Source organism: Sturnira hondurensis, unplaced genomic scaffold (genome assembly GCF_014824575.4).
Source record: "Sturnira hondurensis isolate 20B ecotype Veracruz unplaced genomic scaffold, ASM1482457v3 Scaffold0011291, whole genome shotgun sequence".
Taxonomy (NCBI): Eukaryota; Metazoa; Chordata; class Mammalia; order Chiroptera; family Phyllostomidae; genus Sturnira; species Sturnira hondurensis.
This window is the reverse complement of record NW_028083922.1, coordinates 338,146-355,003: the sequence shown is the minus strand read 5'-3', so window position 1 is coordinate 355,003 and position 16,858 is coordinate 338,146. Positions and strand designations below refer to the sequence as shown.

Here is a 16,858-nt window from a genome sequence, read left to right as displayed (position 1 = left end):
TTCTGTGTGTGTGTTTCTGTTGTGAGAGAGTAAGATAGATACAGAGGTAGTAACAACAATGAAATAATAAATATCTTCACACATTTCTTACTTCAACAGAGATAATACTAGAGAACAGGAAATTGGGTTATTCAGGGAAGGTAGGTTAATCAAATATTCTAATGGAACCGAAGTAGAAATTTGATCATAATACCTTAAGAGAACCAAAGCATGTAGATATATATTTCTGTATTTTGGGTACATATTTCTCTCATCCCTTCACTGTCTTCAATTCCGAACCATTACCACGGGTTTCACATATTTCATGAACTACGTGTTTCTTTTTTTCTTGGCTTTCAGACTGATGCTGCTCTGATGTATGACGCTGTGCACGTGGTGTCTGTGGGCGTTCAACAGTTTCCCCAGATGACAGTCAGTTCCTTACAGTGTAACCGGCACAAACCCTGGCGCTTTGGGACCCGCTTTATGAGTCTAATTAAGGAGGTAGGTCAGGAGATGCGATGTCCCTGTCTCTTTTGTCCTCAAGCTGAATGCATTGAGATTATTGCAGTTTTCTTAACAGGTGACCTTTTATCTTTTGTCTTTTTATCTTTTAAATTAAACTTTCTCTCTTCCCCATATAAGCAAATTAACATTGTTGCTTAATCAAACGAAAGAAGGAAAATTGCATGATAAATGAATCAACATACTTCCAAATATTTGTAAATGTGTAAACAAATGAAAATCTGTGACCTGTGGTGTATGACATTGTTAGTTTCACATTCCTGACTTTGTGTGTGTGTTACTTGTCATTTATGTGATGTGTAGATATAATGTTTAAAAGAATGCTTGTTTATATTTTAGGCAATAAAACATATAATGAATTTTAACATACATGCTATTTATACTATATTAAACTATACCCAGGTTATAAATCTTAAAGAATTGTCTTTTAGATCTATGCTTCTTAAACATGATGTCTTGTTATTTTAATTATATTAACACAACATAAACATATGGGTGTATAAAAGTGAAAAGTTTACTTCATATTCATAATACAACCATTCTTATGGGCATATCATATTTTATCTGTTATAGTCATAGACTATGTACATACTGAGAAAGAAAAGAGAAAATTCTTAAAAATCATACACACACACACACACAATTTTTTCCCTATTCTTCCTATAACTAAAGAAATCCTTTGTCAGTTTAGGATACTTTTCATCCAATTAAAACAGGAATATTTATATGAAAGCTTATGGAAATTTAATCCTTGCTATGGAAAATCACAGGTATTATTGTCATATAAATTTTTTTCATTTATAGCTTACAAGAAATCATCAGTTCATCTTACAATAAATTATTCATCTTGAAACTAAAAACACAAATAAGATTATAATTAAGAATCTCTAGAGCCCTGGCTGGTGTAGCTCAGTGGATTGAGCACGGGCCTGCGAACCAGAGGATCGCGGTTCGATTCCCAGTCAGGGCACATGCCTGGGTTGCAGGCCGGTTCCCTGCAGGCCAACTCCCAGCAGGGGATGCACAAAAGGCAACCATACATTGATGTTTCTCTCCCTCTCTCCTTCCCGTCTAAAGATAAATAAATAAATAAAATCTTAAAAAAAAAAGAATCTCTAGCTCTTTGGAAAAAATATGTGAATTTTTCTTGTCTAATTCTTAAAAGACTCTCAGTTAGGTGAAATGATCCTGCCTGAAGAATATACATTTTATTTATTGTCCCACATTATATTTACTTCTGATTTAAAACAGCATCAGAGAGCTGTGAACATCGTGCACAGGTTTGGCTAGTTGAAGAACTGCTTTCTCTGAACGCAGGGCTTGAGTATTGAGGCCTGTGTCAAACAGCCCTGTGAAAGGGTTGCATGAACCTCACTGTTATTTTTATTGTAGGGTGATAGTGAGGGTCTTGTCCACTAAATCGTAGTGTCGCTCTTCTGAGGACAAAAAAGACACGTTTCTCGCAGGCCTCAGGCAGTATCAGGAAAAGCTGACCTTCTCCTGGGTAGCTGGTGTGTCTTACAGTATGGGCCCTGTGTATTTTTTCATCATATTGTCTTTATTTTGGTTGTTAGCAAGTTCGGGGTTGAATCTGTGATTGAATTTATTACTAGTATAGTTTCACCTGATGTAAATTTTCTGATGCTGTCTCTGTCTCAGATTTGTTTTTCTACTTGATGCTTCTACTTCTGTACTTTTGATTACATTGCCTATTTTCATAGTAGCATGGATTTATGTTAATTCCCTGAAATTATTTTTTCGGAAGAAGTTGGTTTAAAAGTAATTTTTCTTCCTTGTTGGAACCAATTAATACATGTTTAAGCTCATTGATAACATGTTGTGGTATGAATAGAGATATGTATTATAATTTTTCTATTTCATTTGTAATTTATTAGCCTAAAACTATTTTAGAGTACATACCTATATGTACCCCAGAAACACCCGAAGCATTAGAAATGTAGTAATGATAACATCCATTTTTAGTCTTTATTCTTTAAAACTTTATATTTGTGAGTATATGTTACATTATTTAAATTTTTCATATATAAATGTTTTTTCAAGTTATTTCCAAATAACAAATAATGGAAAACATCTATTTTTGGCAATATAGCTGGCAGAATGGGAAACCTTCGTGTGTGTGTGTGTGTGTGTGTGTGTGTGTGTATTTTTTTAAAGCCTAGTTATCTGCTTACCTTTGAGGGGCCGAACACATTAAGTCAATTATTACATATACTTCCTTCTACATGGAGAACCCTTACTGTAGGTACTGTAACTTTATGTGAAATAATTTTGACACATTTCTCCCAGTCTCACTTAGGAGAAACTCATCAGTTGATTATTCTAAGGGGAAAGTGTATAACAAAAGCGTTACAATATGGGTTTTCCTAGATTCTGTTTCTTTCACGCTAATAAAATAGGCTTATTTTCACATCAGCTATGAATTTAAGAGTGGTATTTTATAACAATAACTCTATTTATAATCTCCAGTGAGAGAGGTGCTATTTCCTTTACCATAAGTTACTAAGTTATTTTCATTTTGCAGGAAGAAAATTGCTATTTTAAAATTTATAGTAATGCATGCTTATGAGAAGTAATGAAAATGTTTTCCTTTTTTTGTGGAAAAGCATTTTCTCTTCTCTTTCTTTACTTATTTACTAATCTAGTTTTTCTTTCCCATAGGCACATTGGGAAGGTCTCACAGGCAGAATAACTTTCAACAAAACCAATGGCTTACGAACGGATTTTGATTTGGATGTGATCAGCCTCAAGGAAGAAGGGCTGGAAAAGGTACTTTAGGCATTCAGCTTATTTACTTTTCATTACACATACATACAGATGAGGGAAATAGAGTTAAAATGCTAGATTTGAGCCATACCGTAAACATCATGTGGATATATTTGCAATGAATTAGTATAAATGAGAGTTTAAAGAGAGAATAGCCTGAAGGCCAATGGGTTTCTTGGGGAGATATTGTAGTTTGGAATAATTTTAGTATAGAGCCATGAATTTAAAACTATTCTGAGAGTAGAAGTGAGAAAATGAATAAATAGTGACAGAAGGCATTAACTGAACCTCTAGCAATCATGTTAATTCAAAGACTAGTAGGGCATTGGGACTATATTTTTAAAAACTAATGGAGAAGCCAGGTAGCAAAAGTGGGAGGAGACAACAATAAAGGTAGAAATCAATGACTGGAAAACAAATTAGTGGGAGAAATTAACATTGGAAGGAAACTGGCACAAATCTCCTGAGAAGACATAAGATATTGGGAATGGTTAAAGGCAAGGTAGAGAAAAAGAGTATTAAAAGAGTTCATATCACTTGTTTTTATTATCTTCAAAAATTAGTATATGAGTATATGAGTATATCTTCAAAAATTAGTACATCACCTCAAAGAAAGGTACTTGAACAATAAATAAATAAATAGAAAAAAGAAAGGAAGGATTTACTTTAGTCAAGTCCTAAGAATAATGTAAATGTTTTGGAAATACCATTGTAGCAGATTTGACTTTGAGTCAGTAGAAGTAGAATACTGTTAAGTAGAAAAAGGTAGTTGTTTTTTTTTTTTAATTTAGTAGAATGGCTAAGAGATCAAAGACTTGATTCAGGTGAATTAGGCTAGAATCCTTGCTCTGACATTTACTATTTATGGATACTTTTAATCCCTCTAAAACAGTGTCTTCAGCTACATCATGGGCAACAGCAATATTTATCTCTCAAGGGCCAGTAAGTCTTGTTGACTTGACTTTGACTTTTTCCTAGAAAGTCCTTACCACCCCGTAGATGAAAAGACATAGAATTCCTACCTTCATAGAGCTCTCAGTTTGGAAAGATCAATATATGGTGATTGAGGAAGCTTAAAGTATAATTCTATATGATCTCACCTATAAGTGGAACTTAATCAACAAAAGAAACAAATGAGCAAAATAGAACCAGAGACATTGAAGTTAAGAACAAACTGACAGTGACCAGAGGGGAGGGGGAGGGAGGTAACAGGGGAAAGAAGGGGAAGGGTCATCAAGGAACATGTATAAAGGGCCCGTGCACAAAGCCAAAGGGGGGTGGGATGGAGGGTGGGAGGTGGGGGTGGGTGGGGTATGCAGGGGTGGGGGTGGGGAATACAGTTGTATCTGAACAACAATAAATAATAAATAAGTAAACATTTAAAAAATAAATAAATAGAAATAGAAATAAATAAAATAAATAAAAGGTCGATTCTAGTTCTATAACAAATGTGTAGATTTTATCTTCTGCCCAAGTTCTCTATGCCAAATTCCTCATCTCAAAAAGGCAGAGTGCAAAGGTCTTCCTCTTAGATGGGCTGAAGTGAGAATATCGGGATCTCTAAAAGCACCCAGAAATACATTATTTATAGGGATTGAGGCTAGGAATTTTAACTACCCCCAATTCTATCTTATGACTGGTGACGAAATTCAACAAATAAAATGTGGGAAATGCTGGCTTTATCCTTTATTTTTCTTATATTATTGCCTTTTCCTCATTTTGTCTTGGTTATCTTTGACCAGCACACTGCATTTATTTAATTAATTCTTTAGAAAATAAGAGCAGTGAACATCTGTTTTTTGCCATTATAAGATTATACTCCAGTGAAGAAAACCTGCCAATAATAAATGGACTCATAAAATTATAATATTAAATTGGGCAGTAATAAGTGCTTAGAAAAGATAATCTTTTTTTCTGACCCTATTTTTATTTATTTGTTTGTTTATTGTTGTTCAAGTACAGTAGTCTCCATTTTCCCTCCACTACTCCCCACCTCCCACCCTTGATCCTACCCCTTTTTGGCTTTTGCCAGGTGTCTTTTATACACGTTCCTGCCAACCCTTCCCCCTTCACCCCCAACGCCATGATCCCCCCCACTTCCCCTCTGGCAACTGTCAGTTTGTTCTTAATTTCAAAGTCTCTGGGTATATTTTGCTCAGTTGTTTGTTTTGTTGATTAGGTTGCACTTACAGGTGAGATCCTATGGTATTTACACATCATTAAAATGATATATTTTGGGTGATTTTCTGAACTATGAACTTTAGGATTGCAAGAGTTAATAGGAAGAAAGTCTGTGCTTTTGATGTTTGCAACTGTGGAATAGATAAACCAGGAAGAAACAGATTGTGTTTATGACAGAGAAACTGGACATGTTCAGAGAAAGGATCTTGGGTTTAAAAGTTTACTATACACGCATCCTTTGCATTTAGATAGTGCCCATAGATCATTGTGACTCTTGTCCACTGTATCTCAAAAGGGACTGTGGTTGGAACCCAGCTCAGTTAGCCATGGTCCCAGAAGAGTCACCAATATCTCATATCCAACCAGCCACATCTGCCGAAAGAAGCTCCCAGGGCCTTGGAAGTGCCTCTGTGGAGCAGAGGAGGGAGAATAAGGGGAAATTGTAGTATGTGACTGTTACCTTAGGCCATAAATAGAACAACCATCTTCATTTAAGAGTCTTGTATCTGGTACTAGCAATCGGAAAAGGAAAATCAGAATGAGTAGTTTTCCCAGCTTGAATTCTTCTGGTCAGTTCAAAGACCACAGCGTATATTCTGCTTTCAAAATATATTTAGAATCCATTCATTTCTCTCCACATCCATTGCTGAAATCATAGCCAGGGGACCTTCTCATGGACGTCTACATTAGACTCTCAGTCCGTCTCCTCCTTGTGAGCCATTCCCCAAACCACAGCAGCCAGCTGATATCTTTAAAAGCACATTGATCTGTCATTTGTCTGTTTAAACCCTTCCATTTACAATGCGTTTCCTACCTCCCCCTCTGAACTCTCTCCATCCTGTCAGATGTTTTCTATACTCCAGCTACACTGATTGTCTTCCAAGTTTCCCTCAGGTTTAAAGTTTTCTATTACTCGGCATTAGAGTTTCCCAGTCTGGAATAGCCCTTTGCCTGGCGTGCTCTTAATCACTTGGGTGTCACAGTTTGAATATTGTTTTCTTCGATAGGCATCCCCGAAGTGCCTATCAAATCTAAGTTTCTGAGAGTGGCACTTACTGCAGTGTATAATTATGTATTTACATGTACTTTTTAAAAATGGCTATGTTCCCAGCAAGAATACATGTCCTAATAAATAGGAAAAATGTCCTCTTACTCACTGTTTATCTATTCAAGGCCTAGTAAAATGTCTGGCACCAACAACATCCTCAAGAAATATTTACTGTCTGTTGAATGAATGAGGATTGCTATGTGAATTAAAACAGATACTTCACATGGAATGCTTAGTCAAGTGTCTGCTGCAAAGTTATTTTGTTATAGTCCAGTTTTTTTTTCTATCCCAGCCCTGCTTCATGCCTGCAGAGTGGAAACAGAGAAATCCAGCAGTTAAGCAATCATTAGGCTGGGCTGGTGGGTCCAGGCATCAAAGGATAAAGAGTTTTGTAGTGCAGCAGAAGCCTGCACTGAAGTCTGAGCTTACAAGGAGGCACATTCCTCCAGTGACAAACCTGCCCCACCCCCATGGTGTAATGTAATACTTTCTGACACTCCAGTCTTACATCAAAAAATGAAAATCATCATTCTGTTTTTTCTGATAAATGTATGGTGTGAAAATAAAGGATAATCAATGAGAACAAACAGAAGCTATTATTGACAGCTTGCAAGGGAACCAGCCACCATCACCTGCATGTGGCAGAAATTCCAGGGCAGGCAGGGGGACGCAACAGCTTTTTAGTAGGAAAAAGGGGGTATATACCCCAGGAGTGCTCTGAGGAAGGTAGGGACTAGCAGTGGGGTATCTTGCATGATTGCTTAGGGGGCACATTTGACTGTCTCTGATGTACCCTGAGTGGCATAAAAAGGAGGAAGGGAGCTACCAGTTACTGAACAAATTTTAATTGTTCTGGGCAGATTGCTGGAGAGGTTTTAGCTTGTAGTTTGGCTACAGGAGATGTTTTCTCCAGAGATTCTAGGCCAAAGTTCCTTGTCATACATGGTCTGACTGTTGTCCGCTTGTATATTCAGTCTTTTAATGGAATTATTTGGGAGTCACTTGGAAGGAGAGGGGAAAAATAGAAAAAAATAATAAAGCCAAGAAAAATGAAGGAAATGTAAAAATTATTCATAATTGACCATAAGTTTTATTTTTTTAGGTTTTATATTGTTTTCAAAATGTGTAAGTAGGATAAGATTTACGACTGGAAATGTTTTAATGCTATTTACCTTTGAAGCTTAGATACATGGTTAGGAAAGTCCAGCTTCAGGTGGAAGAAAACACATGAGTCATGGCCTAATATGTTTAGAAATGTTCAGCAAATTCTTGGAATGTAACTTCAAAAGGATTCAATGTAGAGTGAAAACAGTTGAAAGGATTTTACACAAAACATATTTGAACTGAGTTAATGACACTACATAATAATGGTGCATTTCCATTGCCAGGTGAGTTATTTAGAGGATATTTTGAGGAAAAAGAATCACTTATACTTAATTTTTTTCTAAGAATAATGCAATAATAAAATTACTGAATTCTGCCACATATTGAATTTTCTCATCGAATATCCTTTGCCATCACTATGTACGTCCTCAGTGCTTTCCAAGAAAAAAAAATTGGTCTCTTACTATTTCACCTTGTTAGTTGTTCAAATGGATTTTTATTGTACTGGAGGACATTTGCTTCTGAGTAGAGGTGTTAAACTAAAACCATTTTGCGTATCTCTCCTGTCCTTTCTCTTGCATCAATGTTTGCTGTCAGCTCCGGTTATTTTTCTGCTATTCTTTGCATGTGTCACTTACATTAAAATAGAAATTGGAAAATAGATCCCTTTGTCTCTTAGACAAAGAAAGGGTCTAATACATGCTTATTAAAATTGTTTTTATACTTATTTTTAAAAATATAAGGATGAGCCCTGGCTGGTGTAGCTCAGTGGATTGAGCGCGGGCCTGTGAACCACATGATCGCGGTTCGATTCCCAGTCAGGGCACATGCCTGGGTTGCAGGCCAGTTCCCAGCAGGGGACTCATGAGAGGCAACCATACATTGATATTTCTCTCCTTCTCTCCTTCCCTTCCCCTCTAAAGATAAATAAATAAAAAATATTAAAAAACAGAAAAAGAAAAATATAAGGATGAAACGGATATATTTCTTTTGCCAGACATGGTGCTAAAGTCTTGGTGTTAAGGACTATGAACAATTGCATCATGTGTTTGCCTCATCTTCTTTTATAATCAAATCATTGGTTACAATTTTGTTTAAAACATCAAAATTAATTTGTGAATCCTTAGCGAAAATCTTGAACCATTCCACCTGATGGAATGCTTGTCAATTTCTACAAAGAATTCAAATAAATACTATAAAGCAAAATAATTAATATTTGCCAACCCTTAAAAGCTTAAATGTATCATATTTATTTTCAAATGAAGTTTCATTCCAGCTTTTAACTTCTTCACTTCCTGAATATTCACTTTTGCATTAGTACCCACCAGTACAGAAATTGGTAACAGCAATCTACACGCTTCTTGTTGAAAATTTAAATATTTTGATAATATACGAAGAGGGTGAAAATTACTAAAACCCTGCCTGCTTGAGTTTTCAGGCATATATGTTCTATGTTCATAACATGTTTCAAAGTGATATTTGAGGAATTTTTATAGGGTGTATATTTTAAGAAAAAGTGGTAATTTTCCTAGAAATCTTTGCTATTTCCCTTTCTCATGCCTGTAGAATCTTGTACTTGCTAACTCTCTATCAAAAAGTTTGCTGAATGGAATTTACAGACTTCAAAATTAATTTAAAACTGAAAATGCACACAAGTTAGGTGAACACTATTTCTTTAATAGATTTTTGGATGTGCAGTTTTTATTTTCCACTCAAAGATGGCATTTGAGTGGAAAATGGTCTCCATGGCAACAATACCCCCCCCCCAAACTTTCCCAGGAACTGAGATTTGTTTTGCCTTCCTGTAGGAAGACTCTGCTAAGGGTAATAGTAATCTTCCAGCCAATCAGAAATGAGTTGTTTGCTTTTTAAAAAGCAGAAATGCACCCTGGACTGGATCCATGCCTAGTGCCTTTTTTTGGAGACATTAACCAATTAATTTGCCAAACTATTAAATAGAAATTATTATGTTTCTTGTCTCAGACCTGTACTGACAGATTTTGATTATGTGTCAGTGTGTTTATAGTTACTACTTTGCCTGATTACTTGTAACCTTCAGGTGTTAAAATATTTAAGAAAACTATTTACAGATGATGTTTATGTTTAGAAATCAATGGTATTACCTTATTTTAGGGCACACAATTTTGTTTTTTTTACCCAACAGAGAATAAAAACTATTGTTGTTTTTTCTTCCAACTACTGAATTTGAATTAAACATGTACATATACTAAACATAATTGTAATGCATTGATTTGATATCAAAGTAAACTCTGAGCTATAGTTTTACCCTTTGACTTATATCACATTATTATATTTGAGAACAGTTAATTCATTGATTACAATTTTATTTAAAACATAAAATTATCACCTATCTTTTAATGCTTTGATTATGTTTAGGGTTGACTTTTCCTTACATAAAAATAAAAATCTTAAAGGTGAAAAATTTTTTGTTTGGATTAGTCATGTCTTTCTGGGATATGATTACTGACTTATATTAATACTTAATGGTTTCCAAATGGTGAAGTTCTAGACCTTGTGGAAACTGGTGAATAGATAGATAGTTAGGAAAATGATTGGCTGCAGGGTTCTTTGCATTATCCTCACAGGCCAAATCACTTATGTGTGGAGGTGGTTCAGTTCTCAATTAATTGTTCCTTACTCTGACTTTTCTGAAATGTCAAGTAGCACATAGACATTGCTATAAAATATTTTATGTTATCTTTGAGTCATCAAGTACCAGTTTTTAAAAATAATCTCCTGTTAATAGCTCAACAGAAGTATGTACATTACTACTGTTACTAGACAGTATTATTATCAGATGATAATTCAAGTAATGTCTTTATTTTTTATTTAAAACTTCAACATTGGAAAGGGCAAAGTGAGAAAAAAACATCCCTAATTTGCTTGTGACTTACCGAGATTACTATTGTGTTGAACAAACTCTGTTCCTACAATTTGTATACACAGAGGCTTGAGAAACCTCAGTTTGGAAATTATCTATAAAGTATGGGCGCACTGATTAATAGAAAAATATATAGTCCACTGGTGTATATTCAGTGAACTGGAGGGGATATTTACCTTCTAAATATAAATTAGCATTTAATAGGGGAGAAGGGAGGGAACTCAAATAGTACTATCATGGGTACCTTTCTTATGAAAAGAATGGTAAATATATTTCAAGAAAAATGACACTCTCTGGGACATGTGGTTATAGGCAACAAATTATGGAGGAAATTTTGTTTTAAGTAACTTCATGATGGAGACTTCACACTACACTAAGACTCTTTTAAACAAAATGCACAGCGTGGTCTCTCAAAATCACTACGCAGGCTTTCTTTGGAAAAGTGCCACTTCTGCTTTTGGCTCTAGACAAAAGTGTTTGTCTGATACTAAGTCAAAAAATCTATAATCAGAAGATTCTCCTTTTTTACCCTCTTCTATAGTGAAAGACTGCTCTGCTTTTTTTCTCATTCCCCAACATCTCTGGCCATGTTTTCAGTAAATGTCCATGAGACAGTGTAAGTAGAATTTTGGGAAATTCTATTATGCCAAATATTTTTAATACATGATTTATGTGAAATAATTTTGTAATTTTAAATGAGCTTCACTTTAATTATAACTAACGCTTTAAACATATCTGGGAATGCTTATTTTACTCCTACTTTTGAAACTTTTGGGTATACTTATCAAACAGAGTATTACTGCAATTTTATAGAAAATAAGAAACATCCCGTTGATTTTGTTATATGATCATTTAGAAGAAACTGTAAGGTACTAATCACAGATGAGGTGATAAGCAATTATGTAGCTTAGAAGGGAAGGAGAAATATTCTTTGGACATCAAGAAGTAATACAAGTTGTAAAAGAAAGGAAGTTTATACTGAGAAATCTGTCAAAAACAAATATAAACAAATTACCAACTAATTAATTAGATACATAATTTTAAAATTATTCTGAAAACAAATATTTTTTCTACACAAAAAAATAAAAAAGAGAAAACATAGTTACTAACCCAAATTATCTGAATAATTTAAAGAGTTCTGAGAAATATAAAAAATAAACCATAAAATATTTATGTCTTATGAAATATTTATTTTAACATATATAAAATACACCTTAGGCAAAGTGAAAATAAACAGCAAAGATATATGGCATAATACTCTGAAAAGTTAAATATGATATTGAGATAGAGCTTGAACAAAACATGAATAACATAACATAGAAAAGAAAACATAAATATAAATGAATAGACACATAGTACACGTGTATATTCAATATTTGCCCAAGGAAAGAATAAGTGAATAAATAAGTTTGGGAAGTTAATAACCTAAAAAAAACCTAAAAGTTTTCATTATGCAGTAAATCACTCACTCCAGTCATTCATTCATTCAATTAGTATTCAATTGATATTTATTGTCTTCAAGGCATTTATAGTCTAACACAGGAGAATAAGAAAAATAAAATACAATTTTAATCCATAGCAAAATATGGATGGTGTTTCCGAGTTGAAAATATTTACTCTGAAATTACACTTATTTGTTTGTTCAACAAATGCATTTTGGTACTTCACATATGAAGTCCCTAGTATGTCCCATATTCAAAGGCCTTAGGATAAAAGGAGAAGGAAGGCAGTCTTCACTTTCATGGGATTTAAGTTTTAACTAAACAGAGATAAGAAAAGGATTACAAATAAAGTGTAATATGACACTTTCGTGTTGGGGGCATAAATATAAATTGTTCTGTCCATTCCTACATAACAGAAGGGACTGCTCTTCCCAAATTTTGAAATGGCCATCAAGACACATGGTGCAGGGCAACGAAATGGGAAAAATATTCCACATAGAAATTATGAGATTTATCGAAGACATGACAATATGACTAATTCAGGAGAATTATAACTGTAATAAAATCCACCTTCAGAAAATTGAGAAATGAATTATATTTACGGCAAATATAATAAAAGAAGACTCTCTATCAGTACTTTTATATAGAGAAGGCTAGGAGCTTTCAAGAAAAATACATACCAATAAAGAAACAAATGTTAGGCTGTTCTCAGTCTTTTTAGCAATATTAAACATTAGCAAAAATGTATAAGACTTAAGAGCTCTGAAAGAAGGCCAAGAGACACTATGTCTTTATTTAGGCAAATTTACTTTATATAGAAATGGAGCAAAATTATTTTTAAATCTTCAGATAGAAGCATATTACATTCATGTGATGTTCATGTTATATAGTCATTCAAATAATGAATTCTTAATTTTAATGCCAGCTGAAAATGCTCATGATAGTGCACTAGAAGGATATATTTAATTGATGTAATAATTACAGCTTACTTATAAATCTATTGTATTGATTTTTAAAAATTTAATCATTATAATACCTCGATGGGGTAGATAATACTGTTTTCCTCATTTATAGATGAGGAAACTGAGACATAAAGAAGTAATATGCCCTGGTAAACTGATGGTATGGGATCGAGGCAGTCTGATTCCCACTCCAGGGTGTGGCCTTCCACTACAAGGCTATGGTGCAAATTATGCAAGGAACATACATGCATTACTCAAAGCTGTAGCAGTGATTGACTTGGGTATGTGGGTAGGTTCCAAGTTTAAACTGATGTTCTCTTTTATATATCTTGTATATTTTGTAATTTCACAGTAAACATACTTTTTTATGAAGAAGAGCAAATTTATTTTAAGAACCATTCAGGATATAAAATAAGATGAAAAATGGATAATGCCATATTCCTTATGATTTTTGAAGCAATTTTATATTATCTAGGTTGTCCTTATAATTGAGAAACATTATATTATAATTTGTTATCCAAACTATGACTTTTTCAATTGTACAATTGGGTGTTATTAGTATTTATACTAGGAAAACAATTTTAAACTTGAAATGTCCAAGTAAACCAAGATATATTCACTCTACTTAAAACATCTCTGAGTTTAAAAGCATATAGATATTTTTATTACATTTTAAAACTGAAAAAGTACTGAAGATACTTTATTAAATCACAATGAAAAATTGTGGTTGTGAAAATAGATGAAAAGAAATAAGAATATTTTGACTTAGTATATGGTTCTTGAGACTAAAACAAAACAAAGCAAAACCCTCTGGTGACAACATCCTCAAACAATAGGACATTTCTGAATTACACAGTTTTAGGAGTAGAAATCTAACAATCATACAAAATTTTATTTGATTTAAAATTTCATGCCACTGAAATTTTTTAAACTTCTTAACATTCTACTTAGAAACCTGGGTTTTACAAGAGAGAATACCCAATGTTTGTGATGATAGGAAATTATAAATTCACATATTGTAAGCCAGAATCCTTGACCCAAATAGTACTAGAAAAGCAATTAACAAAGAATAAAACTAAATATGCTCACATGGGTAAACATTTAGCTGAATTTTCTCTATAAAAATAATCACAGAGGATAACAGTAAGTTAAATGGACAATATTTTGTGTTAGTGATTTGGTAAGAAAGTTGAAAATCTATTGATTAAGCTTGGTAGCGTCATTAGTTGGACAACAGAGAACAGATGATGTTTGCCAGTGTTTTGGCTGATAGAAATGTGTATGTGAAAAACCTGTCTACTTAGTCATGGTGGGGAGAAAAAATCCAAGGAAGCAAATGTATCATAGATGTTAATTACAGACCAGGGACAGAAAAGTGTCACTCACTGCAAAATATGATCTGCAGATGTCTTGTTTAGCCAACAGAGTGATTTTGATGAGTTTGAATTTGAAGCACTTTAAGCAGGTCAGCAGGCATGCCAGCTTTGCCATCCCTGCTGTCCTTCCTCACACAAGTCCACAGCAGGCCCTCTCCTAGCTCTGGTGATGCCTTGCTGGGAACTTGAAAAGGCACCTGCTCCGGGAACATGCAACCCAAAGGCACACAGCTCTGTGAGCAGAACAGGGTCTGAATGTGGCCCTTGTTTACTATTCTGTTTTGTGATTTTGTGAGGTTTAAAAACTGCCTACCCCCCCCCCCAAAAAAAAGCCCTGGCTGGTGTAGCTCATTGGATTGAGTGCGGGCCTTCGAACCACACAAGTGTGGTTCGATTCCCAGTCAGGGCACATGCCTGGGTTGCAGGCCAGTTCCCAGCAGGAGACTCACGAGAGGCAACCATACATTGATATTTCTCTCCTTCTCTCCTTCCCTTCCTCTCTAAAGATAAATAAATAAAATATTTTTTAAAAAACTGCCTACCCTTCCTTGGAAATTCTCTTGGCTTATGGCTTTCCACTTCAACATTCATGGTAACATTTAAATTTGGTAACATTCATGTTACCAAATCTGGCCCTTGAATGCCTTCCATTGCTGACCCTCAATGTCTTTATGGTGTTCTGGTAGTGATAGTCTAAGGTAAACAGTTAATTGGCCTGTAGGTAATTTACATTGGAAAGAATACTGAATTAGTATTTTTTTCTCAGTGTATTATTTGACTTTTTTACTTTCTTGATCAAAATGTCAGAAATGCATAGTTTTCAATGATAAGAAGAAAAGTAACAGGAATAAAGACTATATGGCAAGAGATTGTTTTAAACATCACTAAAAACGTCTATATTGAGTCCCTAGTATAGTTGAATGCATTCTTGAAAAAATATACTAGGGTTTGCACTTATACACAAGCATTGGAATCACATACCTATTATTCTTATTCCACTTTTGTGATTTTCTAATTAAACATCTTGAGAGATTATAGGAAAGCTGGCCAAATGAAGATAAGATTTTAAAAAGTAAATATAATGAAATATAAAGAAAATAAAATGACCATAGTATTTAATTTGGAAAAGGTTATTCTGATGAGACCCTTGTTAATATATTTAGGGTAAATATTACATGCTGTATTAAAGCAACTACATATGTAGTTAGTCCTGATGACTTTGGGTTTAAGAGGGTAGGAAAAAGAACTACCACAACTTTTGACTTTTCATCTTCAGTCGCCTACTTTTTTCTTTCGCGATGGCCATTGTTATGTGATGGTGCAATGGTGAAGTTCATGCAAACCATCCATTCAATCTACACACTTAGTGGCATCCTGTGCTTATATGTGTCCCCCAGACGCATGTCTGTGTCATTCCATAGGCTGTGTTCAGTGGGTATACAATGTCTGAACCCCGAGAGTATATGCCCTAATCTATCAGTGTATTAGTTAAATTAAATATATATTACATGGGATAAAGGTGCAACTATTGAAATAAACAGATGAGATTATAATGTAATCTCCTTTTCTCTGAATATTTTAAAAGCTGCAAAGGTATATTTTTCAAAGCTCCAATGGTAATTCTAGGTATGATTTTGCCCTACTCGACCTTGTGCAGAATATCAGTTAATGCCTCTCTTAAACCTGCTTTTTCTGATTAATTTACCCTGGATCTCCAGGTTTTGCTTTTCTTTAAGCTTTATTCATGTAATATAGCACATTATCTTTATAGTGGGAGGATGAAATAGATCCATTACAGTAAAAAGATATGCACTATTAATGAGTTTCTAGCCAGCTATCAGTGTATCATCAAATGTGGTTTATCTTGGTGAATGAAGGTTGGAATGGAAAATTAAGCGCCCACACTGACTGTAGAAGTGCACTGGATCACTTTGTTCTTTAATGTCACAGTTCACCGGACGCACTTCGCAGAGCAGTGAATCACGCCTAAAGCAGCAGCCTTCCGTCTAAGGACAGCGGATAATGCAGCAGGGGTGAATGATGAGTGTTAGCGCTCTTACCTTTTCTCTAGCAGTGCTCTTCCCAGGTGCCTGATGGACAATTTACAAAGACAATATGCTATTTTATAGATTGGAACTTGGGATCCAGCCAGTGGCCTGAACATGACAGAAAGTCAAAAGGGAAAGCCAGCTAACATCACAGATTCCTTATCTAATCGGTCTTTGATCGTCACCACCATTTTGGTAAGTACTTAAGGTTTTTCCATTCTTTTTAGATAAAATATAGATAAACATGGAAGCAACTAAAAACACTATAACTGGAACAGTAACGAACAGAATGTAATGTGTTTGACAGTTATTTAGCAATTACTATATAACAAATGAGCCAATGTTAATTTAGTCACAGTTTTATTTTGTTATTCTTCAATGATGTACTTTATGTTAATGTTTGGGGTGTTTGGGCTGATGAATAATATAGCTTTGTATATTACTGGAAATCTTTACATTTCTCTGAAATTAGTTACTGTTGAAGAATCATCAATGTTAAGATGTAAA

General features: G+C 34.3%; 1 protein-coding gene across 1 annotated transcript in view; it reads left to right on the top strand.

The window, feature by feature from the left end:
- The window catches only part of GRIK2 (glutamate ionotropic receptor kainate type subunit 2), a 589,700-nt gene that overhangs the window by 378,710 nt on the left and 194,132 nt on the right, over positions 1-16,858 (top strand). Inside the window, exons 8-10 of the mRNA XM_037059704.1 lie at positions 340-483; positions 3,184-3,291; positions 16,433-16,546. Of these exons, the coding sequence (XP_036915599.1) occupies positions 340-483; positions 3,184-3,291; positions 16,433-16,546 (366 nt within the window). The remainder of the gene's footprint in view (positions 1-339; positions 484-3,183; positions 3,292-16,432; positions 16,547-16,858) is intronic.